Consider the following 27,829-nt stretch of genomic DNA (forward strand, 5'->3'; position numbering starts at 1 on the left):
GATGCTATTGCGCATTACAAATAGCCGCAAAAAATATGGCCAAACAAAAGCTAAAAGGATACATATTATTTTCATTGAAACTGTAAAACGCTTCTTGAAGGCCTTCTCTAATATTCAGTTATCACAAACTTTGGGATGAATGTCTCGCTCCTTCCTTTTAAAGCGACCACTTGTATCTCTCGATTACTCATTGAATGTATCCTCCACCTTCTATTTAACCCCCATCCAAAGAATGGGTTCGGCCAGGCTCAACGTGTTTCGACATGACGTCACCAAATTATTGAATGTGGGCATGTTTTGCCTGACTGTACCATGGACTCACCCTGACGACGCACACACGCTACTTAGAGCGTAAAAAACATTCCAGGGGCGCGCGCGTCAGTCTTACTCACCATCGCCTAGTTCAACCGAGAGGGAGGGGGATGCGCGTGCGCAGCCTCTTGGTCTATTTTTTTTCCGTCAAGTGCGCGCGCCTTTCTCTCTGACACTAGTTAGTCAACGGCGGTGTCTGCGCTTGGCTGTCAGGTAACGAGACCAGACCCGGACAAGATATCTCGAAGATACATCTACACCCCCTTCAGGTAAGTTGTCTGAAGCGCGCCAGGCCTCTACATTGAAGTCACGGGGTACTCCTTCCTGTTTTTAATAAGAAACTGACTGATCTCGAACTGCTTCCACTCTGTGAGGAGCGATGGGAATGTGAGACGGCCCCCTGTTTTAACGATACCTTTAAACACTCTCGCTTGAATATATGTTAGGTGACCATAGTTTTCCTCTGCAATAAAGTTAGATAATACTGACAACCCTTCCTCTGACTCGTAGACTGGCACCCTGCTCAATGAGCTGATGTCCATGGCCTGATCACCCTGGGCTAAATTCGGAGCACACTGCGCCTCTTATGTATAATAGGTAGCCAGTTGTATAAATCGTGAAGTCAGTCCCTCGCACCCCCTTCAGAACGTACACCGAAGGGGGTAGTGGAGACGAAGCCCTTTTAGTCCCCAGGCCTCTTCTTTGAGCTAACATGAGCAGGAACTGCCCCTCAAGAACTGCGGTCCGCACCCAATTTGAGCTGAGGCGCACATGCGTATCCCACACAAGAAGTGTAACCCATTGAGTCAATTTCACAGGTCATTCATTGACTTGAGAAGTACGGGCTTAACATACTTTTCTATCCGCCCACGAAAGCGAGGTCGGAAGTGTAGATAGCCCTCAGAGCATTTGGACCCCACCCCATATTGAAGTAGGAAATGTCATGTGCCGCTCCTCCCGCAGACAAAATGCACGGATCTCCATTTCTTTATTTGCTTTGCAGTACACAGGACTGCCATCTTCTCCGATGACCACGAATCTACATGCTTATTTTAATTTCTCAACACAGTGCATATTGTGACACCGGCCGTAGCAACCGGTGGTTGTTAGGGAAATGGCAGTCCAAATGAGAAATGATTGTCATCGGGCGGAAATGTCTTATTCTGAAATAATTGGCCACACCCCAGAAGGGTGGAGGAGGAGTGTAATACCCTCTGAGGAAAAAAACATTCTTACTCTTCTCGTTTAGCCCATTAACGTGTTTTTTTTTTTACATACGTTTTATATTAATCTGACCAAAACACTGCTTCCATTTTCCATGATTGATACCCCAGTCTTCCCACAGCCTAAAGAGGTAGTCCACAGTGCTATCTTTTTCCTAGTGCAGATAAATGAACGTGTTCCGGAAATGCCATTTCAATTGCTGGAGAACTGCGTTGCTTATCCGTGTACACCTATGTGAAGCCTATATTTTTTAGGTGCAGTACGCCTTACCAACCCCACGCATTTCATTCACATTTTGTGTTTATCAGAGGTGATTGATTACTTGTATATGGTTATTTTTGTAGTTGGTTGAGTGTTCTTTTGCTTTTTATGAAAATGATTGTCATTGCGTAGATTTTCAGTTTAAGTAGACGAGGACTAGCCAGCAAACTATGACAATAACGCTGGATGCCCCATCCTGCGCTGGTGACATCTCCGTTTCATGATTGACGGCAGCGGAGTCCAGTATCAAAGGATGCGCTAAATCTGCAGTGGGTTCCGCTCGCATTAAACAATGGTCTGTCTGTTCGGTATCTAAGTTTGATTGAGGCTTAGAGTTGACTAATATAATAATCTAAAGACCCCCCCCCCCCGTGATTTACTGTCAAATCCCCGCCCCCCCCCCCCCCCCGGATACAGAACATCAAATGTTATCTATCACCCAACTCTACTTTTCAGGAGTACAACGTGTCATTGTCGAACATGGTGCCATGATAGGTAATCCCCTCCCTATGATGCCATGGGCTTTGCAGGCAGGGGATATAAGGCACAGCCAACATGCAGGACTGCAGTTTTTGCCCAAACTGTACAACTGGCACAGCCGGCCACAGACCACTTTAGCTGTATGAAATACCTCGTGTTACAACTTTAAAACAAGACAATATAATAGAAGTATTAACGGAGCCAAAGTGAGATTTGGGCCCACCCCTTCAGCCACTGGCTTCCACGTGTTTTTTTTCGTGCTTAGCAATTTCACCGATGGATTGTCCATCGAGGCCATAGCGTTTTAAAGATTGTTACACTATACTATTGGTGTTCCCAGTAGGTGTTGGTGATAAGGCTTCATGTAGTATTTTAGCTAGACTGCAGATGTGACATATTGCTTGTAATTAAGACACATACCGTGTCCAGAGACGTATTTACTTACAGACACAAGGACGTCTTAATTGCTATTTTTGCATTCCGTTTGGACCATTCAGCCTGTAGTAGATACAGAGCTATTGACTAATTGCTCTTGTGTGTTTCACTTTGCTGTCACACTAACATGTCGGATTTAGATTTTTTGTTCAGAGTAAAGACTTGCACTCACATTTTTTAAGATGCAGCAAAAGTACTGGCCATTTATCAAAAGTACCTTTTATGCAGCCTTTTGCTCTGTATAACTTTGAACACAAACCTGATCTTCTGACTCCTTTTCATAACAATCTTTTTTAGAGGGTAAATCTTAACTCTGCTACAGCAGGCTGTTCAGCAAAGGAGCTCTACTCCCAGCTTTTGTAGTCGAAGATATTGCTTCGTTCTGGGAATTTCTTTCTAGTATAACTAGGGCGACACGTATGGCTGCCTTTTACCAACCACTTCTCCTACCAGTCATATAAATATGGTTGTTTGCACACTTGTCTCACTGCCGGTAAGATTGTATGAAGTTAAGTGCTTACAAAACTACCAAAGGTGTATACTGTGACAGTCCATTCAATATATCAGTGGTATGGGGTCAAACAAAGTCGTTCAGAGGTGTTAATGGCATAGAATTTGGTTGGCAGCCAGCATCCTGACAGTATGATTATTGAATTATTTGTATTATATTCAGAAGATGTCAAGTAAATCATATGATTCATAACCTGGGCAAGTTAAAGGAGCTCTTGAATCTACCTTAAGCTGGTGATCTATTTTTATACTTTGAACTGTTAAACCATCAGGGACAATCTTTGTTACCTGATCAGACTCAGTAAAATAAATTCGAACATGAGAATGAGTCTGGTAAGCAACCCTCCTGGATGATTAAACCCCCCCCCCCCTTTGACTGCAGAGTGAAGTTCCAAGCTTAACATTTTTCTTTTTTACTTGTTGTTTCTGGTTTCTTATGGGTTTTATTTTTATTCTAAGTTTCCCTTTTGTTGACAGTTCGTAATAAAGTGCAGAACATAGCAGGCATCTATAAATCCCCTGAAAGAAAGGCACCAGTAATCTTTACTGTAGCCATGTCCAGATAATGTACAACTCGGAAGAAACAACCGAGCGAAAATGAAGGGAGTAGACCATGACATAGAAGGCAGGATCTAACTTACAAGCTATAGCAACCAAGCTGTATAATGTGTATTATGCAATGTCAATGTCTTCACTGCAAATGTGTACATGAGAAAATAAAATATGTATGAAGAAAAGAGAATGAGCCAGGTACTACCTATGTAAAGTTAAATAGTGGCATAACGAAACAGTTTCTTAAAAAAAAGTAACAAGTGCAATGCCACCCTGGGCTTCTCAGAAGAGAACTCCTGACGACACCGATTCCACTCTAGTTGGAGCCCCTCTTAACTGGAGCAGATTCTATTTGAAAGGGTCAGTAATAGTACCACAGAAAGATGGCCTAGGGTTTAAATCTCTGAACATAAGGGTATGTATATCCTCGTTTTACACTGAATTGGCAGTATTGCAGTGTGATAATTCAACCACTCTGGATTTGAAGGTACGATTGAAGAGAAGGGGGTGCTATTGGTGGTAAGCCATTTGTGCATAGAAAGCTGGCACTGCTGTTGAATGCTGCATTTACCATGCTGTGTGAAGGAAGTGCCTGTGCTGTGTATGTTCTGTGTTAGGCTCTCACTGCTACTTGTGCTGTTGACTGTCTGGTTTGGACGTGTAAAGAAACGTATCATTTTACGTGTGGCTTGTACTGGTGCAGTGCAGACTGTACATATTCTAAGCTTGTACCAAAAATGTAGAGAGGGGGGGGACCAGGAGCTGGTTAATGGTCCAGTGCCTATGCTCCGAAAAGACAACGCCGCTTTTAACTCAAGGAGTAATCCCAACTCTTTTTAGGTAAGAACAGTAACTGTCTTCTACCCGCGATAAACTTGCGGACCTGTTTTGTGATTCTACCGTAGCGATACACTTGTCTCGCTTACCCCCTCATTTGACCACACTTTTGGTGAGCCTTCTGCTTGGCCTGGTGGAGGTTGTTGGGGCCCGTGGGATTCAGCAGTTATCCAGCGCGACTTCCTTGCTGGGTTGTGTGACTACCACCGGGCCCCGATACCGATCGCCTGGGCTTGGCATGGGACTACACCCACAGCTGCCCGCTCCTCTGAAACTCAAGAGTAGTCTGGGCTTTTGATATATGAGAATATGACTGTCTCCAAGCAGTATGTGATCTTTCTCATTGCTGCTTACATATACCGGATGACATGGCATCGCTGCATATGTATTTTAACCCCTCTCTCGTGTTATGTTTATTATTTCTTTTTTGGTCTAGGTCTAGTGCAAAGGGGGCACAACAAACTCCTTGTCACACACTACCTGTTTAGGAGACACTTCACCTCCCCCCCCTGTTGCCTAGTGAGAGGGTGATTATTACCCCTCCCACTACACATAGTCTGGGCACCTCTCCCACGCTTTGCACCTCCACTGGTCCTGATGAAACGCCAGGGATCATTTTGACCACTTAAAGGCGCGAAACATGTCGACCGTTTGACCATTTTCTCTAGTTACCGCAGACACATTACGTCTTGGAAAGTAACAATCTATTCACGTTTTTATTGTACCAAGGGTACCTCTTTATTAAAATACCCTCCTAGGTAACCCTTAGGTATTTTTATCCTTGCACACACTTCCCTCACCACAGAACTTGGTACTCTCCCTCCACATACCCGCATGCACCCATCGGCAGCTCTCTAAAAGATCTCCGCTAAAGAGACCCTTCGGGGGACCCGTAGGGCATTGCACCGCCGGCCCGACGAGGAGCACAGCCCGATGATGAAGCATGACATCCCTCGGGGTGTGTGAGGGCAACAAGAGACACCCTTGCTGTCTCCCCCCATCCGAAGTACCTCACCCTTGACCATAGACCCATAGATCTACCTTGTTTCTTTTTTCTTTCTCCTTGTTGTGGTTTGGTCTCGGTTGACTCTCAACCATACCGACCCTGGAACAGTGCCTTCTAGTAATTACCCCATATTCTAAGCTTCACATGCTCTGTATGTTGGGTATTGGTATGAACTCACTGCAGTGGGAGAGGGAATAAAGGCACACCGAGATGGGCAGGAAATTACAATTCTTAAATCACATAACTCAAACCAGACACCATGTTCCCAAACTGGCAACCCAGTTCACAAATCAATGTGAAACCGTGATCAATTGCAATTCAGGAACCATACTCCTGTGTTGCTAATAAAAAATAAATGAACAAAATGGTTGCAGAATCTCAATTTCACTGAAACATTTAATGGAATGTTATGATGAAGTAGCAAATACTGAAAAATGATGATGTTTTAGTGTTATGGTTATTCACTAAAGTATTAAAAAAAAAAAAAAAAAAAAAAAAAATTCCATTGCTTGAATTAATCTGTCATTTGGTAATTACTTGGGACTGCATCCCAGTGCATAGTTATTTTGTTCACCATTGCCCCTCAGTTTGGACCCAAACTTTTGCAAATTAGTCTTGACCCTTCTATATTAGGAACAGTCCAACCCGAACTGCAAACCAGGTCCTACCGGAACACAAACCAAGACCAGTTTTGATTTAGTTGGGGCTCATCAGCCAGGTATAACTTGTTTCCAGTGACTCAGGCATCATTCCTCTGCATGTTTTGTGGTGAACTATAATTATCCCATATTTTTGCTTTCATATTTCTTAACGGCCGAATCTAAATATTTTGTTCTGTGACCGACGTTTTTAGGTAATGCATCCCTGAATAAGAATAAAATTGCTTCAGAAGCTGTTCTGAGACTTTTATTTTTTTCAATCTTTTAAAAATATTTTGCACTCGTGGTGAGGAGTTCGGGGCATAAGTTTCCAAGTATGTTACAAGGATTTATCTTTCGTCAGTGGTTTCCAGGAGCAGTCAAATTGACTGAAAGGAAGACACAACAATATGAAATGCAAAAAAGCTTTCCTTTATCTCTGTAGTAATATTGAAGTCAAAGTATGGTTGATTCTGGAGTGTAATTTACGCTATATATTTATTATTCTTGTATGTCAGTGATTTCTCTAGAGCTATTAGAAAATAATGTATTCCCTGTTTAGTGTCTGCTTAATTCATTTTTGTTCCTTCAATAATGGAAGATTAAAATTTGCTAACACATTGATGTTGCATTTCAAAAATACTGCACATGAGTCTTGTCTAGCCAGTTCTTCTTTGATTACTGGTTTTAGAGAGTTAATTGATGAAGAGTGACAGCCCAAAAAGAAGATTTGACCAATACGGTGCTTCCTAAACGTTTTAGAATTTCTATGACAAACATTTGCGACCCACCTAGCTTTAATGGACACGAGGCAGGCAGTTTTTATTAATGTGACTAAAGCATTGTGTGGTAGCGCAATGTCATTTACAGACCGCACATTTCCCATTGAAATGGCCTCTAAATGTGCAGAGATATACAGTTTTACTGATTAAAAAGTATATTTCACTCAAATGATGTGTGGAAATCTTGTTTCAGTGAATATTTATCAATTGTGCATCACCAAGTAAAGTGCCATGGTTTAATCGTATTAAAATATTTGTTTCCATCAACTTCATGGTTACCAAAACTGTGCTTCATTTTTGCTTTCTTCTTTTTGATTTGAGCAATGGGGAAGAAACACAAGAAGCACCGCGCCGAGTGGCGGTCCTACGATGCCGATTACGTGGACAAACCCCTAAAGAAACCATTGAAACTTGTTCTTAAAGTTGGAGGAAGCGAAGTAACGGAGCTTTCTGGTTCTGGGCATGATTCTAGCTATTATGATGACCGGTCAGATCATGAGCAGCGGGAAAGGCACAAAGAAAAAAAGAAAAAAAAGAAGAAGAAAGCTGAAAAGGAAAAGCATATTGATGACGAAGAGAGAAGAAAAAGAAAGGAAGAGAAAAAAAGAAAGCGGGAGAAGGAGATATGTGACACTGAAGGAGAAAATGAATGTGTTGATCCAGCCTTGAAAATGGAGACTGAAACAATAGATCGACCAGTGAGAGCATGCAGGACCTATTCAACGGAAAGTGAAAGTACCGTCATACAACGGTTATTGGAACACTTCCTTCGTCAGCTGCAGCGAAAGGACCCTCATGGCTTTTTTGCTTTCCCAGTCACTGATGCCATCGCGCCAGGATATTTTGCAATAATAAAACATCCCATGGATTTCAGTACAATGAAGGACAAGATAGCATTGAGTGAATACAAATCGGTGACTGAATTTAAGGCAGATTTTAAATTAATGTGCGATAACGCTATGACCTACAATATGCCTGAGACTGTGTACTATAAATTGGCTAAACAGCTGCTTCACACAGGATTTAAGATGATGAGCAAAGAACGACTGTTAGCTTTGAAGCGCAGCATGTCGTTTATGCAAGAAATTGATTTTTCTCAGCAGGCTGCTATACTAGGTGATGAAGACATTGTGGTTGAGGAACCTGTCCCTGAAGTCGTAACTGTGCCAGTGGAGCCAACAAAGAAAATGAAAAAGCCAAAAGAAGTTATCAGTTCTATGTTTGAGCCTGAAGGAAATGCATGCAGTTTAACGGACAGCACAGCAGAAGAACATGTCCTAGCATTGGTGGAGCATGCAGCAGATGAAGCACGTGATAAAATCAACAGACATTTACCAAGTTGTAAGATGGGCTACCTAAAAAAAAACGCAGATGGATCTCTACTGTACAGTGTGGTCAATTCGTCAGACCCAGATGCTGAAGAGGAAGAAACACACCCAGTTGATTTGAGTTCTCTTTCAAACAAATTATTACCTTCCTTCACCACTTTGGGGTTCAAAGATGAGCGCAGAAGTAAAGTTACATTTCTCAGTAGTGCAAGTACGGTACTGTCCCTACAGAATAACAGCATTTTTAATGATCTGAAACCAGATGAAATGGAGCTACTGTATTCCGGATATGGAGATGATACTGGCATTCACTGTGCGTTAAGCCTGATGGAGTTTGTGAAAGATTCTGGAACTTACACAAAGAAAATGGTGGATGACATGCTTGATCAGATAACAGGGGGTGATCATTCAAAAACGATGTATCAAATAAAACATCGAAGAAACATCCCTGTGAAGCATCCAGAAGAAATGAAGGCTGGCGAATCAGTTGGCATTTGCAGCAGTTCAGTTTTGAATTTCATGTCAATGAAATCTTACTCTGACATGTCTCTTGATATTTCTATGTTGAATTCATTGGGAAAAGTAAAGAAGGAGCTGGATGAAGATGACAGTCATTTGAATCTAGACGAAACAGCAAAACTATTGCAGGATCTTCATGAGGCTCAGGCTGAAAGAGTGGGGTCAAGGCCCTCGTCCAACCTAAGCTCCTTTTCCAATGCCTCTGAAAGCGATCACCATAATATGGGAAGCCCTTCTCATATGAGTGTGGGGGAACAACATGAAACTGTGCATGATCCTTATGAATTCATTCAATCTCCCGACTCTCCAAACCATTAATAAATGTGTGCTTTATGTTGATTAGTTGTTTTAGACTGTAATTTTCTGGTATTGTATGTCATGTGATTCATATTTAGTAAAATTCACCAACATTTGCAAATACATTTTTAACCGAAGAGACTGTGAAACCTCATGTGACTTCTGGTCTATTGTTTGGTTTCACTTTCACTGAAATGCATTATTACTTTCAGTGTAATGTAATCCGTAGTTATCCATTACTAAACAAATTAAAAACATGCTTTTTTAACTTCTGAATGTGTAGAGTTAATTTACTCGTGCCCTCAGCACGATTATCACATAATTTACTTTACTTTCTTTGACTGCTTAATGAGGAGTTCGTTAACACAAATCCCTGTTAAAAAAACCACAAGCAGTAATTTGTCAGACATAGCCTGACATTTGACGTCTGTCTTTGAAGCACAGCAAACGTGACCAGATAAATCAGAATTAATAGGCCTCTTTCTGCATTGCTTGGACTTTCATGACCCACTCTAGGAAACGTTGTATTACATATGGTTGCCTTCAATGTTGTAATTCCTAGACCAATCCATATATGGCTTTGAGGAGTTGCAGTTGAAGTTTTACTGCATAGATGTTCCATATGTGGTTTCCAATTTCACTTTTTTTCCACTATGACTCCAAAATGTGTATTGACGTGTGAACATCTTCGTTGACTGAACTACCCAATTAAACTGTCTTTTAATACCGGCCAAAGTTACCATAGTCTTATTGTCCTTGATTTGAAGTTTTTTTTAATGTTTATAGATTAAACATATGAAGTGGTATCGGTTGTCGTTGTAAGCTCATCTGTATAGTGGAAAGGATAACTAGAACATCTGCATAGGCCACAAAAGGAATCCGAAACAGTGGCTAGTTTAGGGCCATCTCTGTTGCTGGGTTGAACTTCAAAAAGGTCAGATACGTAAAAAAAAAAAGTGTTGAGCAGGATGTGCCTTGTTTTAAAATGTTATTTGTGCTGATTTTGGCATCACCCCCCTCCCATCAAAGAGTTTTACCGTGACCTAGTTGTTGCTGTACAATTCAATGACTCTTTGTAGTAATCCTGGATCTTCGCACCAGAGGGCTAACTTGGGTCAAAGTAGAGGTCTATCCACCTTATTAAAAGTGGTTGAGAAGTCTTTTGAAGATGGTGCCTTTTGCATCAGGGTGATTACTACAACAATATTATCACAAGACACTGTACTGTACGTAGTCTAGTAACCAGATTGAGAGGGGTCCAGTAAGTTGATATTTTCCAGATGGGTGTAGAACTTTGACCCCAGAGACAGCCAGAATTGTAACAATCCTCAGGGCTCAAATTGAATACGCCTGTATGAAGAAGGTGGCGACTGAAGGATTATATTGTGCGTTCTACTGAATATACTTAATTTAAATAATTAACCCGTCAGTCCCTTTTGGATTTTTTTTATATTTGTTTTAGGGAATATTCTTCTCAGACTGTAAATGTAGGCTACATCTTTAAGTATTTTGTACTACAATAACATTGTGACTACATCTACGTGCACAAGCTGCTGTGCATGCTACGTACCACCCCACACTCTCACCAAGTGCTCGTTCATTATTCATCCAATTAAACTATATACTTCCAATTAATTGGTTCATTACAGCTCTCAAGAAATCGGTACATGTCCAAAGTTTGGCAACTTGCACTGAAGTCATCCTTCTTACTCCTGATGCCATGAGGGAGTATATTTAAAACGATGGCCTTGGAAGTAAATTTTTCATTAAATGGGAATATTGGAATATTTTGGGCTTTGAGAAAGAGGAGGTTCCTCGAAAAACATGTTGACTTGCATGTACTGATTCATTAAGAGTTTAATAAACCAATGAATCAGAAGAACATTAACTTTATCAAATGAAAAATCAATTTGAAGTGGAACACACATTTGGGACTGTCAATTATGTAACTAACCTCCTTGAGGATACTATGAATTTAATAATGCGCCATTAGAGTATTGGCGCAGGAGGAAAGAAGGAGCTGGGCTAATGGCTCTTTTCTACCCTATAATTGATACCATAAAGTAATCCTAGCCATTTCAGTCATCTCCTTCTCCTTACATTAGGTTGGGCTTATAGCCCGGCAGCCTTTTCCAGGTGAGGCCTTCAGCAACCAGAGGCTCATCTCTTTTCTTGGTGCAGTGCCCCACCACCCCAAATATCCAGTTGGATATTGGGTGGGGGAATTCTAGCCTCGGATCTCCAGCTATTCTTTCAACGTTTATTTGTATTTCTCAACTGTTTTTTGTAAGTAAATGACCTCATAGAGCAAACATAAATTATTCCGGTTTCTTGGTGATGTATTTAATGTACACTGCTCCAACGTAATCATTGTTATTGTCATTATTCCCCTTTGGTACAATAGTTTAATTTACTCGAACACTTATTCTGGTCTGTGCGATGTCCTGTGTGTACAGAAACTGTTTTACTCTTTGATAAGTTTACTTTTCAAAGTGTAAACTGCTTTTATTTTGATATTATTTCGGTGGTTTAACAAAAAAATATATCTTTTTATTGATTTAATGGAAACCAAAGATCAGTGAACAATGAGTCCGTGCGATAAGTCATTGTATTGTTGTATATTCGTGCTTCTTGCAACATGGCCACCTGTGGTCATTAGGCCTTTCTTTGTGTTCCCACTTCCCCAGCCTTCCAGAATACCTGTGAGTATTCTAGCTTGTACTTCAGTATTCCACCCTTGTCAGTTGATGGTCTGGTCAGCTGGCGAGGTGTCCGCTCAGCTGTGCTCTTAAATAAAACTACTCTTGTAACTTAATGGAAGTGTCCTGTTCCTGCTTAATCTAACCTACAATGATTTGGCTGACCAGACCAGAGAGGAAGCCGTCCCTGCACAGCTTAGAGCAACACCTCGCACCAAGAACCCACAGCAGGTCCACCCAACTGCTGCCAGAAACGAGAGCAAAAAGAAACGAGAAACCTGAGAAACAAGAGGAAACAAGAAAAATGAAATGAAGAAAACAAAAGAAGAAACCAGTCTCAAGTATCTGTCACTCGCTTCAACCGTGAGTCAGGTGCTGGGCTATGCGCATTTCTCCCCGCATGCGCCGCTCCTTCACGATCAAAGCATTGCTAGGAAGTGGAGTTACCATGGAGCAGTGTCTCCAAGAAGCATTTCTCTCTGCATTGCAGCTTCCTCAGCGTGTGTAGCCATGCAACGTAGAACGTCACGACGCAGCGTAAGGCCGCAATCTTGTGTGACATTTTTCACCGCACTGCCACACTCGTACACTATTATTCCTTGCGGTTGTATTTTGGTTAGCAATTACGGAGGTACACACTCGTCGAGGTAAGCTGTGGCACGCAAACTATGGTGTCTTGTACACAGAGGACACTGAGAAATCACTTGGCAATATAGTGAAACGCTAAAGAACTACAATACGGGATTCTGTAGAACCAAAGGTAAATCCAGAAAATTGTAGACTATTTTTTATAAAGTATTTTATGTGATTTATGGAAAAAGTCTCGCCGGGATGTCATTTTGCCTGCTCGCGGCCAACTTGATGTTGAGGACCGTGAGCAACCAAAAAATGACCGCTACGCGTGTTTGCACTGTGCTACGTGCAATTCGCGTAGTACGAAGTAGCGCAAACTTCGCAAGCTACGCTAGCGTAGTGCTTTGCCCAGGCTTAGTTAGGGCGAGCAGCGGGCCGAGCCTGGGCAGCGATGACAGTAAGTGCCAAAGCCAGGAAAGTCAAGTGTTGCAGCCTGCATTTTAATGTACATGTCTTTGAGGAAGACTGCGGTAGGTAGTGATTAGGGCCGGCTGCTCGGTTCTGACAGAGGACAGCTCTAAGAAGAGGGTTAGGCCCTAACCCTCTTCTTAGAGCTGTCATCTGTCAGAGCCGAGCAGCCGACCCTAATCACTGCCGCTTCCTCAATGACATGTAAATTAAAATGCAGGTTGCTGCACTTGGCTTGCCTTTCTTTGGCACTTACTGTCATCGCTGGCCCGGCCCCGCTGCTCGCCCTCAGACTTTAAGAATAGTTTGCTGTTTGTGCTGGAAACTTCAGTTCTTGGCACTGGTCTAAAGTTTACACACCAACTTTTAAAAAGAAATTGATTACGTTACTTTATTTTGCTGGAACCAATGACATCAATATAATAAATAAAATCATTGTGCTAGTTTTGTAAAGATTTGTAGGCCCCATGTCTAATTGAGGTAGTAAAGCAACGTTTTTTTGTTTTTTTTAGTACAAACTATTAATTACAGGTTTTGGACAGATTTATGATAACATTGCATTTAGCAATACTGGAGAAAATGATATTCAATATTAGCTTTTCTTCCAGTGGTAAATGTAAGCAGTCTCTGCCTTGCACGTGGCACGGGAAAATAAGGGAAAAGTTATCTTGACTTATGCTGTCCATTTGACCCATGCAGTGACCCTCAGACTCTGTAAAATAGTATGCCATGAAGAGTGATGATGAGTCCTTAATTAGCTCAGCACTGGCTCTCTTTCAATGTGGGGCCCTTCAGTTTCTAAACTAAATCACGAATTTGCAGGGGTTCTGCCATATTCGTTTAACCTTTGAGACACTGAGGTTGTCATCCCCAGAAGAGAATGAAAGAGAAATGACATCAAATGTTCATGCACACACACATAAATGCTTGTGTGCGCGCGCACACACACACACGCACTCATACATACTTAACCAATTAATGTTTTTTATTAAATGACTGTTATATTTTTATTTTGTTATAAATATGATTAGAATACCTTAATCAGCTTCATCACAATTAATGTCGGGGAGAAAACTTGAAGTACTCCCAAGGTAGGGCTTACATCCCCGCACCTGTGGGGAAATAAAAAGCGATATGAAGGGGAGCCGCGGCCAATGGCCAATTAGGTCAAGGGAGCCGCAGGTCGACAAAGTTTGGGAACCACTGGTCTAGGATATTAGCTATACATAATCTTGAATCTTCTGTATATCGGCTGAGAAGGGTGTAGGAGACGAGAATTGGGACAAAAAATATGGGCTCCTATTACTAGATGGATAGAGTAAACCGAATAAAGCAACTGGTTGAAGTCTATTAATGGTCTCCCTCTTTCATTTCCTGTTTTTTTTCTTCTCTTACTCTTTGTCTCCTTTTTAGGTCTCGCCTACGCAGCGTGCATGCGCTGAATTGGAGGAGACCTTTAGCAATCGAATGAGTTTATCAGCCAAAAACGTGCACGCTTTGCATTGCTTTGAATGGCAACGCGTGCACATTTGGCGATTCCCTTGCGGGAGTGAGCTTTGAAACCATCAGTTTGTAATTAACTTGCAACCAGATGGTGCCCCTGCTCGCTCCCACAAGGGAAAGGTCTCGGGAAGTTTACATCAGTACGTCACACCGATTGGCAGCTGCGTTGTTCAATCCCACCCGCAGAGGAGGCGGTCTTTCTCCTCAGACGGCGCCCTTGTTATGTCTTTGTGCCATATTCGTTGGGAGTGCTCATGTGAAACACTGCTAACCGTGCTCTGGCGGGGAAATGAAAAATGTTTACGGGTGCTGGTAATACAATTATTCATGTTGATAAACGTACCAGTGCTCGACGAGCCAACAGCTGCTGTTGTCTTCACTGAGGACTTCTGACGGGCCCGTTCGCCATCTGTCTCCTCCGATGTGTCGTAATGCGGGACTGCGGTTCTCTCCTCTCTTCCGCCGCAAATGAAATTACACCTAAAACAAACAGGCAGCAGATGTTGTATTAACCGGGGCGTTGGTTTTAAAAGAGGGGCTGCCAGCCAGCCTCGTGCAGGACTGTCAAGGCGAATGGGCACGCGCCGCGGCTGAAGGTGCAGGTGTCAGCCTCCAATTAAAATTGATCGGTTCCCCGGGCGCGCCTGACACATCACTTTAGCCCGCCTCAGGTTCTTGAGCTAACATGGTACTCCGGGCTTCGTGATACAGCATTGCAGCTATCATGTTCCCGTTTCATACGTCGTATGCAAAAAAAGAGACCGGTCTTTTCTTCTTTATTTCATTGTACAAGTCTTTCATTTAAAAGGCTGGAATTGGACTCGTAATTTGCAACAGATGCCCTTGCTTGACCAGTTGTACATGTTCAGACTCTTCTAGTCACCCGTCGTTAAACAGGGGGATTCTCCATAATATTTTAGCTTTTAAGGGACACTTCACCATCCAGGGAGCACTGGGAGACTTTCCACCGTACACTCGCACGTCAGGATATTTTCGTAACCAGTAAAGGAAGTCACCCGCATTTAGCTAATTTCTTTCTTTCTATACTTGCTAATTGGTTTGCGCCTGTCTGCATACAAAATAAAGAGCCATTACCATTATAAAGCGCTTTGTATAAAACATTATCACTTGCCTCTGAGTTATACGACTGCCCTCAGAATAATATGAACATTTCGCTTTTCATTTCCCGGATGTGTATTAAGAAAGATGCGCTATGCAGGCAACCGCATTTTTATTGAGAATCCCACAGTCGCCACCGCTAATGGACATGTATATTTCTAGCGGGGGGTGGGGGGGCGCGCTCTCCACCCTAAATTCTTTCCTTTGTTTTTCACGGTTCCAGGTCTTAAGTCGATTAGAGAACAAGGGAGCAGCAACCAATCAGCGGGGTTCGGCAGTAAGGCTTTAGAGGGGAGGGAAGTGAAATAGATGGGACAAGACGTGGTTTTTAGGTCGAGGACGTCCGGTCAGCCGAAAGGCAGAACCGGAAGTCGTAGATTTAATGACTTGGAGAAGAGGGGCTTGAACCCGCCCCTCTTCTCCCCTGTTCTCCATTGGCTGGCCTCTTGAATGCTGGCCAGCCATTGGAGAAGAGGTCAGTCATTCAGATTAGGCCCCGTCCTTTTCAGATCGGGGGGGCGTGTTTTTTGCAAGAAGTCTCAAGGAGGAGACAACAGCAAAACACGCCCCCGAATCCGAAAAGGACGCTGCGTTTCTCCGAGGCATTTCTGCTCTGCCTCGGAGAAAGGCGGTGGTGTGCCTTTTGCTCTGCCTTGTTGTTCCTCTGGGAAGGCTTTACAGGATACAAATACTCACATGCCTGTCACCTTGGAGCACTCTGATACAGTTCCAGGGACTGTATTTCACAAACCAATGTATTTATTTATGCTTTTGGAGTGACTAAAGCTTATGCATTTAACTCTGACTGTCTCAGTTAAATATATTAGCGGGAGATTGCGAAGTTTGGGAAAGAAAGTCAATCCCCGCTCACTAATGAGTGTTTTCTGCACTTCATGCACGAACTCAAATTTTTCGTCTTCTATGTATTCACGTGCAATATTCAAGACACACATTGCCTGGCTTGATGGGGATTAACCCGCAAGTGAACAGGAAAGGTGCTCCTGGGCCGCCGTCGTTTTTTGGGAGGGTCCTGGTGGAAGGCCCCAGCCTGCGACTCCACACACGCGGGCCCAGCCACAGATCAGCAGCGGACCCACAGTTTGTTTCAGCGACGTGTAATCCGAGGCCCACTAAAAGGGCAAGTCGCAGCTGTTCCGAGAAGAATAACTTGCACCAATTACACCCGGGCACACGGTCTGCTGCACATGCGAAACCGGCCCGATTTCATTATTTATTAAGCAAGCCCGCAGCTTCCTCGGGTGTAACGGTGTAAAACGTAACCTGTTCAGGGTCTCCTATTGTGCTGCTGCACGGCACGTCTGCACTCCGTTCAAGCGGAGGGTGAACTCTGGAGAGCTGCCCCAAGTGACGTACAGGCAGCGAATGACCTTTCCACGCTAGGGTCTAGACTCCGCTGCCGCAGGCCCTTTGAAAACGTGTTTTTTTTTTTTTTTTTTAACCTTCGCTCTTGGAACATTATACGAAAGAAAGCATAGAAACTACCGCTCTTGTGCAGTCTGGACACTATCGGCTTCCATCAAGCACTCGGCCACCTGACTTGCCCTACACGAAGGGAGCAGTGACCCACTGCTTGCGTCTGGACCTCCCAACTTCCACTGGCGGCTCCTACCAGGCGGCGGCGTCCGCTCTGTCCTCTGCTGAGATCGCAGTCTGGGCCAGCGCACTGCCCTGAATTGAGGTTTGCTTGGGTTCAGTGCGTATTTACACAGGTGGATCCCAGGCCCTCGCAGCCATCGGTGTTGCCTCGAAGTGTTAAGTCACTAATAAATTGAGTCTCTAACTTCTCTTGGTATTTAATGATTTTAGATTTTTACTGCGACTTATGGTAGGATATAGTCTGAAACCATCGTTAGCTAAGCCAAGGCAACCGGCTTGCACTGTGTGAGGAGCTCTGCAGAGGCCGGCTTGCAGTGGGCGAGGCTGGGCCAGAGAAGCTGGTGACATTGTGAGCCTCTTGTGGGCAGCGCCTACCAGGACTAGAACTGTTTCTGCTGTGTGCAGTGTGGAACTACTTTTCAACATCACCAAAGCTATAATGTCAAGTCAGAGGCAGTGTAACCATCCATAAAATGCTGTGGTGCTGGTGTCCTCACACGAGCACTAGCAACACGGCTAAAGCTGCCTGTCGCCAGGCCTTAAATTCAAAGATTCCCCTCCCTACCCCCTAATATTTCAAAAAGTCTCCTCTTCGCGTTCTCCTACCATTTGTGCAACAAACCTTTATTTCACATGCCCCAACACAGACCTGGTGAGACCTAGCTTATGCACCAGTCACGTTGAAATCTTGACGTCCGTCCCGATGTTGGACAGACTGGATGTGTAACTCCTATAAAGTTTCTTCCTTTGTGCAGGAGTCACTGTTCTAGCAAATTCACGTTAACACCCCGACCAGAACAACACTGAGGTAAAACGTCCAAAAAATACATGTCATTATTTACCCCCGCAATTTGGGTGGTGGACAGTTGAACGTCAAATTTAAAGAAAAACAAGCATTTACAATGCAATGGTCTCTGCATTGGTAAAGTTAGAGCTATTGGCAGTGCTCATGACATTATTTTTGCTTATGTTTTTTGTTTTTCAAACATTTAAAGAAACGGCATTGTCATGAGCAATGCCAATAGCTCTAACTTTAACAATGCCGAGACCGTTGCATTGTAAATGCTTGTTGTATTATCAAGAGCTAATGGTCCCAGCACGGTGTTAATTTCTAAAGCTGAAATGCTTCAGCTGCAGTGGGATTCAAGGAGTCTCGTCTGCTATGAAACCGAAAGCAACAAACATTTCAGCTCTAGGAATTAACCCTGTCCTGGGACGGTTAGCCTGGAAAGGTTTGACTCCTTTCCCGGAAAGGAGTCAAAGTCTTACAATTATACAGGCATCTCCTATGGCATCAATGCCCCTGTTTATAGCCTCATTCCAGGGCTGAGGTTACTTCAAAATCTGCAGAAAACAGTGTTTGTGCCAAATTTAGAATTCTGCGCTAAGAGAGCTTGGACCTCAGATTTTAACGACTTCAATTTCAGCAGGTCACTTTAAATAAACCACACCCTGGAGTTCCACTGATTATACTGCAATGCATGTCCTCTGCTTCCACCTTCAACACCCCATGCACAGTTTGCTTGCTATGAATGTCTACATTAACCTAGTTCCATCTCAGTTTGCACATTTTTGTTTCTCGCATTGTCTTGAAGTGCTTCAAAGTGCCAAACGGTGACAAGGTACCATCATTGAAATGCAATACTTAAATAGGTAGATAACCTCAGCCGAGGTGTCCACTGTGCTACACCTGCGCCACCCGAAACCCAGGGATTTTAAAGTTTATCAGAACGTTAAATCGGTTGCCTGCTCTACAGGAATAATTGGACAATCACAGAGAACCCCTTCCTTTCCACTGCTTCTGGCTGAGGTTTCTATAACCTTTCTATTTATTCTACTCGTGCGACTTTCATACTTAAGTATGTCATCCAATAAAGTGCGACTGGCACCTACTCTGGACCAGAAGGATGAATGTCCTCTAGGCTACGCCCGCCTGGCTGGAGGCAATGCAAGTGTAATTACCACCATCCAAGGCCTGCACCTGAGCAATACTGGGAGAAAAGGGGAGGAGAGTAAAAGTGACACAGATGGTTTATGTCTTGCTTTCAGTTACTGCACATCTTCCTTCAATATAGGACAGAGGGGCAGCAACACACACAGAGGTGTGGCGCCGCGGCCAGGGCCACTGACTCCGGAATCTGGGGATCACGGTTCGATTCCTGGCGCCGGCGGCAGATTAGCCCAGCACCATGCGACTCTGGGCAATAGCTTGCTTAATCTTCCCGACGGCCCCCAGCTCCTAGAGACCCTTACGGGTGATTGTTCACGCTTTACAAATGTGGATTATTATTATTATTATAGACGCCTGTTGTAAAATGTGCCCTAAACATGGTTTTCATGCCATTCCCACAATGCATTATACATTCGCAGGTGATGTCCTATATGTGTGATGTTGTCTGCGCTTCTGTATCCGTGCTCCCCACCCTGCGAACTGTGCTGTCGCTTGGAGCAGTAGGACACCATCAGGCGCGCAAAGTCCATAGGGCTAAAAGGGCTTCAGCCCTCCCCCCCGTCGTGTCTCTGGGCTGCTACAGCTCGAACTGCTGTGACCTCGGCTGGGCAGTGTCTGGAACCTTCTCTCCGGCACACCCCAGTTTTTCGCAGGTCTTTAAAGACCATTTGCATATTTACATACCTTTGCAAACTGGTTACCGAGGCAAAGTTTTTTTGTCTGGTTCCAGTATCCCCTGGGCTCCCACTCTGCCTATTCCTTACATTTGTATTTTACATTTACTGCTGTAGTGTGAGCATGCTTTTCATGAAATGGAATATAAAGTAGGGTTGCCAAAAGAAAAATACCAGCAATTTGTTGTTTAAAAAGCCTGCAAAGGCCTCATCTTGACAATGATAGCGGTATAAACAAGATAGTATGTGTTAATTTGTAATGTGACTTTTCTGTCTTTGTTCCCTTTAATGATCAGTCATGGATCATTCAGGCAGCCCTAGATCACAATTGAAAATGCTTTCTATTTATATTTGCTGTTGGAAGTATGCACAGATCAGTGCTAAAAATATTTCTTTAGGTGACTGTTTATTTTTGTACAGTCAGGGACATCAATCTAATGAGCTGGTAACCCTAATCACAAGACTAGAAGTTTGTTGCAAGATCAGCACATTATTTCCTCCACTTGCACTCACAATGCACTTGCGCTGGTCACCCTGTACTTCACCCTGCAGTGACACGAGCACACTACTCACCCTGCACTGCTCAATCTGCAATCTCACTCAAATAAGCCCCTCACTAACCATACATTTATTCGTCACACTCTGCACTTACATCTGCACCCAAATTCATATGGTCACCGCACTCACCCTGCAGTCACTCCTCTTACCCTACTCACATCTCTCACCGTGCACTCACATGCGCACTCCTGCACGCCCACACAGCGCAGAGGGTTAATGTGCCTGCTACAAATATTGTGTACCATGCAGATCAAAGAACTGAGTGTGAGTAAACTATGAGTAGCGCTATAAAAAAAAAAAATGTTTGTCAGAAAAGGGGCAATTGAGAGATGAGGTGCATTGGTGGCTAGTAGTAGTGAGGGAATTCATGGAGAAAGAGGAAATGGGGGCGCCAAAAAAGACTGTGTGCACTGTGTGCGACCAGTGCTAGAGTGTTAGCTCCCCCCGAAGTTCAGGTCTAGTTGCGCCCCTGTACACACGTATTGGCATGTCGTGCCCCATCAAGGTTTTCGTCCTAAATTACAAAAGTACACATTTACATGCCCTGCAATCCAGCATTTCAGATAGAGACAGCTGTTTTTGCCCTGATGGCCTGGAATAATTCTTGTAAATACCATCATTTTCATTTCTTTTTAATGCGATTGATTTGAGAGAGTCTATTACTACGTGCAGAGAAGTGCGTTTGTTTGATGCAACAACTATAAAGTTTATTTTAGATCAAAACGGGTCCTCACATATGAGAAATTGAAGGATATCACAGATGTTCGCTGTAAAATTAGTGGGCTGCTGCTGTGTTACAACAGTGAAAACACACATCACTATCTGAATATTGGATGTAAACACTTAAAATTTCTTGATCTGGAGCACAACCTGAGGACGGCAGTAGCAAAAATCCATCCACAGACTGACCGTCTCTTTGGCGAAAAACAGGCACACTTGTCACATTAATGTTGGTGATGTTATTTTCTATCTACGTCATGTGTAAAACAAAATATCCTAGTAAAAACAATTTGTGCACATTTTATTTTGGAAAACTGTTTTGAGCTGTGTAATAATTGCCTGTGCCATTTAACCACTCCCAAACCTGCAGTTTACTAAACACTCTTAGTGTTGAACATTATCTGCCAGATATGGCATGGGCTATGCGGGTGGCGGTCGATTATTTAGTGTACCAGATTCCAGAAATTTGGCAGGTGGTGGGGGGGCCCGACATTTAAAACAATTTAGCTGGGGGGGGCTCAACCTCCAAAAGTTTGAAGACCTCTGGTCTACAGTATGCGTGCCTGTCTCTATGGATGCCCTTTGCCACGAGCTACCACTTCTACAGAACCACTAACCCTTTTCAAGTGTAAAGCTGGAAATACAGAGGTACACTCTGGTGGTATGGCATGTTCATCCGTGAACACAGGCAGTTCTCAATGTCAGTGTTTTATTAATTTTATGATACCGTATACAATGGGATGCAGTCTGATTAAAAAATAAATAAATAAAAGTACATTCTATACTAAGTATGGCTGAAAGAGCCGTATAGTAGAGATGCGGCCTTATATGTTCATTGTTGAACCTTTAGTAGTACGGCGAACTATCACGTAGTACGAACACATATATTTTTTTTAAAAAACACTCACAAAATCCAGCTATTCCGATTTTTGTTTTGTTGGGGAAATATAAGTACGCGAGAGTTATTTTTTTGGGACGATGCATACTTTGTACATTTGAAGCACTGAGTAAGATTCGTCTTAATCTTTTCCACAAAATAACGAACGCTCTAGGGGTGGGGTTATGTGCTCTACAGAGTGTTTGAACGAGGGGACCTATACAATTCTGTGCCGTACACGGTCAAACCCTGAGAAAAAAACACAAAGGCGGTTGCAGCTCAGACCTCTTAGTGAAATGGACGTCTATAGTGCGCACCGAATCCATGCACAGAGCACGGGCCGACCTCAGGTTTGTCCTGCTGTTTTGTTCTACAAACACCTCCTTTCCTTAAAATGACATATCTTGAACTCTTCTACTCGACATTGCACGGTGTTGTACAACTGAGAGTAGGACGAAAATGGAGCGTACGTTTCCCCCTCAGAACCGCTCAGTTTTGCGAAGGTAGATTTCTCTCAGCAAGATATCTTTCTTGGGTGTAACTTTACATTAAAACGCGATTGATTTATTTTGCGGAAAAGCTGGTCGTGTTCTTGGCTCTGTCTGCTTACGTAAACACAGCTCTGGATGCCTTTAAGCATCTTATTTGCTAAAATATCCAGTTTTCAGGTTTTGTGCACCAGACGGATCCGTATCGATGTCGGCCTCGCAGTTACTTCACTCTAAGCAGGAAGCCAAGATGCATAATAAAGCACACGTGCAAGAAAACAATATGGAAACCCTTAAAAGCAGCCTTCAGCAGAAGTTTTGAAATAAAAAACTATTGCCTGTCATCTGGAGTAAAGAGGGGTAAAATATGAACTGAAGACACGATGGAAAATGAAATATATTTTCAATATTCTGGCAGCCAGAGCTGTTGATAAACTGGGGCCCCCCACATTTATCTTTTAAAGTCAATCAATCCCTCCTCCTCGAGCCGCACCCACGATTTACATGGGATATAATGGAAAATTGCTTACATGTTTAGTATATATTTTTTGGTCCGCTGGGTAACGATAGTTTAATAACCCATCTGGAATGCATAAAATGGTAGACTTAGTAAAATGGGAGCCCTTTCAATGGTTTTTTTAAAGACCGCCATTAATTTATGATTGACACGGTGAATTCAGCATCTTGTGATGAAGATATATGTTGAAACCATTAGTTAACCAGACCCGCCTTTCTTTGATGATTTTCTAAAGCCCTCCTTGACATAGAACATATATTGTATTGTTAAAAAACAATACATTTAGTTTACTCACTTACGAAAATAAAAATACTTCGTCTCAAGTTTTTCAATTTTGAAATCTAGCACTTTTTGTAATGCTTTCTGCAAACAAGCCCATGTAAAGGCCATATTAGGTTTCCATCTTTTTGTTAATGTTTCATTTCACAAGTTGAACGCTTTAAAATAGGCATGCAAGATTCTTTGTTCGCATTGTATTGATCCTTCGCGAATAAGGGGAGACCTGGAATCTGCTGAATGAGCTCGGGGCCTCCTTGCTTAGTACAGTGTAAGGCCTTCAGAATTGCACATACACAAATTGTCTGCCATTTTAAACCCCTTAAACAACCTCTTAAAACCACGACCACCAACGCGCAAGGGCAACACTTTACAATACCAGTCTGAACCTCACTGACAACAAGTAATTCGGAACAATACAAGACTTTAGGCTTCATCGTGCCTTCTGGGCTCACCTTCTCAAATTTAAGTGTCCAGAACAAGGTACAACAAGCATTGGCATAGCCAATGGGTCTCGCCTTTGGGATCTTATAAGTGTTTAACCATGCGACAGTTAATGTTGTTGCACCAAGGATATTTTGCTGCATAACTAAATACTTCTAAAGTCCCACAAGCGAGACCTATTGGCTATGCCAATGCTTGTTTGATTTTGCGGTCAGTTTTCAGGAATTGTATTATGCATTGACATGACATGTCTTCTGTCTCCCTTTTCTTGATTCTTTTATAATGATTTGTTGAGATAATACAAAACTTGAATGAATTATTTGATGATGTATTTGCCATGACATGTTGACACAATCAATAAAAGTGGGGAAAAAAAGATCCCTTTATGCCTTCAGCTGCTCAGACTAGCCTTTTGAAATGTGTGAGTGGTCAGGTATTAGCTACTGCATTGGGTGGATGTAATGCCCAGTGTCACAACTGGCAACATTGAAGACTTTTCTCAGAATTTCTAATTGGTTAAATGATTTGATGGATTCTCCCTGAAATAAGTCTCTTAGAGTTCTGCAGACTCCCTCTATTCACCTGAGGAAGGCCCCTGTATCTAGAGCGGGAGGGACATCTGGCTTCCTATCTATAGGTGCATCTGGAGAGGGAAATGTAGTAAAAACTTTTTTAACTGCAATTTAATCCCATATTTCGAGAACTGTTTTAGTTGGTGTGGCATTGTAGGCACTTGTCAGGGATGCCGACATCCTAATGCATGATCCATATGAAGCAAGTGTTTTTTTCACTCCCAACCCCCCATTCTTGTATTTACTGTACTTTGACCACCAAAAAGTATTCCATGAGGGTCAGGCATGCTAGTCCATATTTATCTTTAGGGAGCACAAGTAACTTCTTGGAAATGTGGGTTTTTTCGACACCCCAGATAAAGGATCGTAGTTTGTGTGGAGACAGTTGATATTTAGCTATGGCGTGGGGGTAGGGAGAGATTAAAAAAGATCAGTCTAGGAAGCAGGTTAATTTGGATGACATTAATACGTCCCAGCTACAATAAAAAAAAAAGAAGCAACATCTCCCCAAGTCTTCAAGAATGTTTTTTGGTATCCGCCCAATTAACCTTCGTCTAACCATCGAGATTACCCGTAAGCTTGACGCCCAAATATCATATAGAAATTGTGGCTCATTGGAAGGAAGCCAAGGTTTGCAGTGGGACTTCCCGTTGTTAATTCTTAAGCCAGATACTAGCTTTAATTTCTCAAGTATTCATATTCAATGTGAGAGTCACATGGAGCTATTAGTCAGTGTCATGAGAATATAGTCTGCAAATAAATTCCTTTTGTGCATGCAGCCTCTGAATAGGATGCCTAACATGTCCTTTGTTTGTCTAATCATTATTGTCAGGAGCTCTACCACTAGTGAATAACATATGTGGCAATAGAGGACATTTCTTCCTCGTTCGCCTGGCTAGGTTTATAGAGATGGTACATTGACCATTGATCCGATTTGTTGCTATTGGAAAGGCGTATTGCTGCCATAATGTTATCCATCTTATCTGGATCTTTTCAAAGACCGCTCTAGGAAATACTCATCTCGCCTGGTTGAACCTTTTTTTGGCATCTAAGGATACTAGCAAGGCGGGGATATTGTGTTTGTGGATCTTTTGGACCAGGTGGGCAAGACATTGACTACTATCTGCTCCCTGCCAGTTGTGGGAATAACGAGCCTGATCCTGGCCGATGAAGCCAGGGAGAAGTGGATCTAGCCTAATTGTCTAGGTTTTCATATACAGTTTTGTATCTGTGTTTTGATGAATAATTTGGCTGTAATGGGTGCAGTTGGCCGTATCTTTGCCTAGTTTGGGAATGGGAGCGATTTCCCGCTACACACAAGGTAGTATTAACGCTGGTCTGCTGCGTAAAGGAGTTAAACAAAAATATCATACGATCATGGGGAGTGGGAGAAAGGTTTTGTAATACTCTAAAGTAAAGCCATCTGGGCCAGGGTGTTTTCCTATAGACACTCATTTGAGCGATTACCTCAGTTCGGCAGGGTCTATAGGGGCTTCTATCGATTCTGTGTTGGAAGGCGAAATAGGTGTCCAGTCGTATTTGTTCAGACACTGTTCTATGTCTGTGAGGTTCTCATTACCCTTCTTGCAAAGGACATGGTAAAATGCTTGGAAGGTAACCTGTTTTTTCTTTTCTCTGGTATTCCATGCACCTGCGGGCATTTAAAAGGGAGTGGTTGGTTCTGTGTAATCTTAATCTTAATTTTAATGACTAAACTATCTCTCTTATTCCCTGTGTCGTAAAGGCACTGACCTAATGCTAGGAGGAAGGATTCAGCCATTTTGGTTTTATGCAGTTTCAGCTATCCCCTCAAGATGGTTAGTTTTCTTTGAGTTTGGAAGGGGTGTGTTCATCGTACTTTTCAAGCTCTTAGAAGTAAGGTTTTTGTTTGAGTAGGTGTGCTCTGTCTATTCCTATGGTGATCGTGGTGCTGCTAATAGTGGATTTAAATGCATCCCAAAGGGTGTGAGCAAAAATATTGGGGTAGGTGTTTTGTGTGAAGTATTCATCGATTGGGTCTAGAATGGTGGCCCTATTCACTGGGTCTTTCAAATGTGGAGAGTTCAGACGCCAGCGGGATAGGCTGTTTGGGGACCGATGACCCTGCCACCAGGCTAGCCCCAGATGGTCACGGTCCGAAATTGGTACATCTGATAATCAAGCTGTGTCTGGTGGAGTGAGTGGTGATAAAGGTATAGTCTATGCGCAAGTAGGTGGAGTAGATGAGGGCGATAACAGTAGTTTCTTGTGTCTAGATGTATATGATGCCATGCATCTATCCGCCCCAGCTTTTCTGCATCCTCTGTTACTCCCAGAGGTTTGTGCCCGACATGGGCTTTACATAATATGGCTACTCCTGATGTATTTTTTGAGGTGAGGCCCAATTGTGGGGGTGTTTATGATGACGCATGTGCTGATGATCTATTTTAAGTTTGTTTTTTTTCCTGGCGTAAAAGTGTCGTCTGGATCATGCTGTAAGATGTACCACCATACCTGCCCCCATTTATTGGGGGGGGTTGTTCAAACCTCATATGTTTAGCGAGAGAAACTTACAAGTAGGTGGGTTGTATATTGGAATAAAGCTACCCTTTGTGCTGTGAATCCTATCTTCTGACACCTGCTTACAAGGGTGTGAAAAGAGAGGAATAGAAAACGATTCTCAGTGTAAATTAACCAAAACGCCTTATCCTTTGAAGTGGATTGTCACGCAATCCACACAAGAGGTGCAATCTTTTATTAGTAGAAGGAAAGAGGGGTCATTGTGGAGGGATGTTTCTGCAGGCGGAAGAGCAGATTGTAGGAGATCAGAGTCAAAGTGTGACGGGTCGACAAATCGGTGTTTCAAATTAGGTTTTGCCTATTTGCTTACCCCATTTAGAGTGATCCTATAGTGGCCACGTGGAGTTAGGTGTCTGGTGGGGAGGTTTTTAGTAGTGGCAGTTCTTATTTAATTTTTTTTTAGGGCTGGGGTTTTACATCCGCATTGGCTTCAACAGAGGTTTTGTCTTTTCCTCAGCATGTTCTGTGCTGTCTGCGTATTGTTTGCCATGTAGGTCGTAGTTTTTTTTTGGCTCAGAGCACGTCCATGGGTAGCACTCCCCACATTGCAGTCCGCGGGTAAGCTTAGCAACGGCCCTGCTTCAAAAAGGAAGCCTACTTATTGCCGTTTTCTCTCCCAGTGGAACATGAGGCTAAAGAGGTGACCCGATTGGTATTTGATAGTGCGGTCTTTACGACAGTCTGTGATTGGCTTAAAATCTCTTTGCATTCTGAGTATAACCAATTAAAGATCCTGGCAAAGCTGCATGGTGGCCTCTCGGAACATCAGGTCGACTTTCCTTCTGGCAACCCGCAAACCCTGGTGCGAAAGGGTTGTGTGGGGATAGCTTTCCCACCAGGTACAAAACAAATCCTAGCTAAAGAAACGTCAAACAAAGACATCCCGTCCTTGGGGCGAGGATTCTTTCACAGAAAGCTATGACACCTTATGGTGAAAGCCAGAGATTCCTGGAAGCCAAAATAAATCTATCTGCTTTCGACCTTGACCATTACCATCAGGACATGGAACGTGATGACCAACTACAAGATAGCC

At 43.0% G+C, this 27,829-nt stretch overlaps 2 protein-coding genes across 2 annotated transcripts in view; both read left to right on the forward strand.

The window, feature by feature from the left end:
• Positions 1–441: 441 nt before the first annotated feature.
• The window catches only part of RHOA (ras homolog family member A), a 200,809-nt gene continuing 173,421 nt past the window's right edge, over positions 442–27,829 (forward strand). Inside the window, exon 1 of the mRNA XM_085625053.1 lies at positions 442–581. The gene's annotated coding sequence lies outside the window, so the exon portion shown is untranslated. The remainder of the gene's footprint in view (positions 582–27,829) is intronic.
• Positions 445–9,916, forward strand: BRD9 (bromodomain containing 9). The gene is made up of 2 exons (XM_085625052.1): positions 445–581; positions 7,359–9,916. The coding sequence occupies exon 2, from the start codon at positions 7,361–7,363 to the stop codon at positions 9,200–9,202; it is 1,842 nt and encodes a 613-aa protein (XP_085481178.1). The 5' UTR covers positions 445–581; positions 7,359–7,360; the 3' UTR covers positions 9,203–9,916.

The sequence above is a fragment of the Triturus cristatus genome, chromosome 9 (assembly GCF_964204655.1).
Source record: "Triturus cristatus chromosome 9, aTriCri1.1, whole genome shotgun sequence".
Taxonomy (NCBI): domain Eukaryota; kingdom Metazoa; phylum Chordata; class Amphibia; order Caudata; family Salamandridae; genus Triturus; species Triturus cristatus.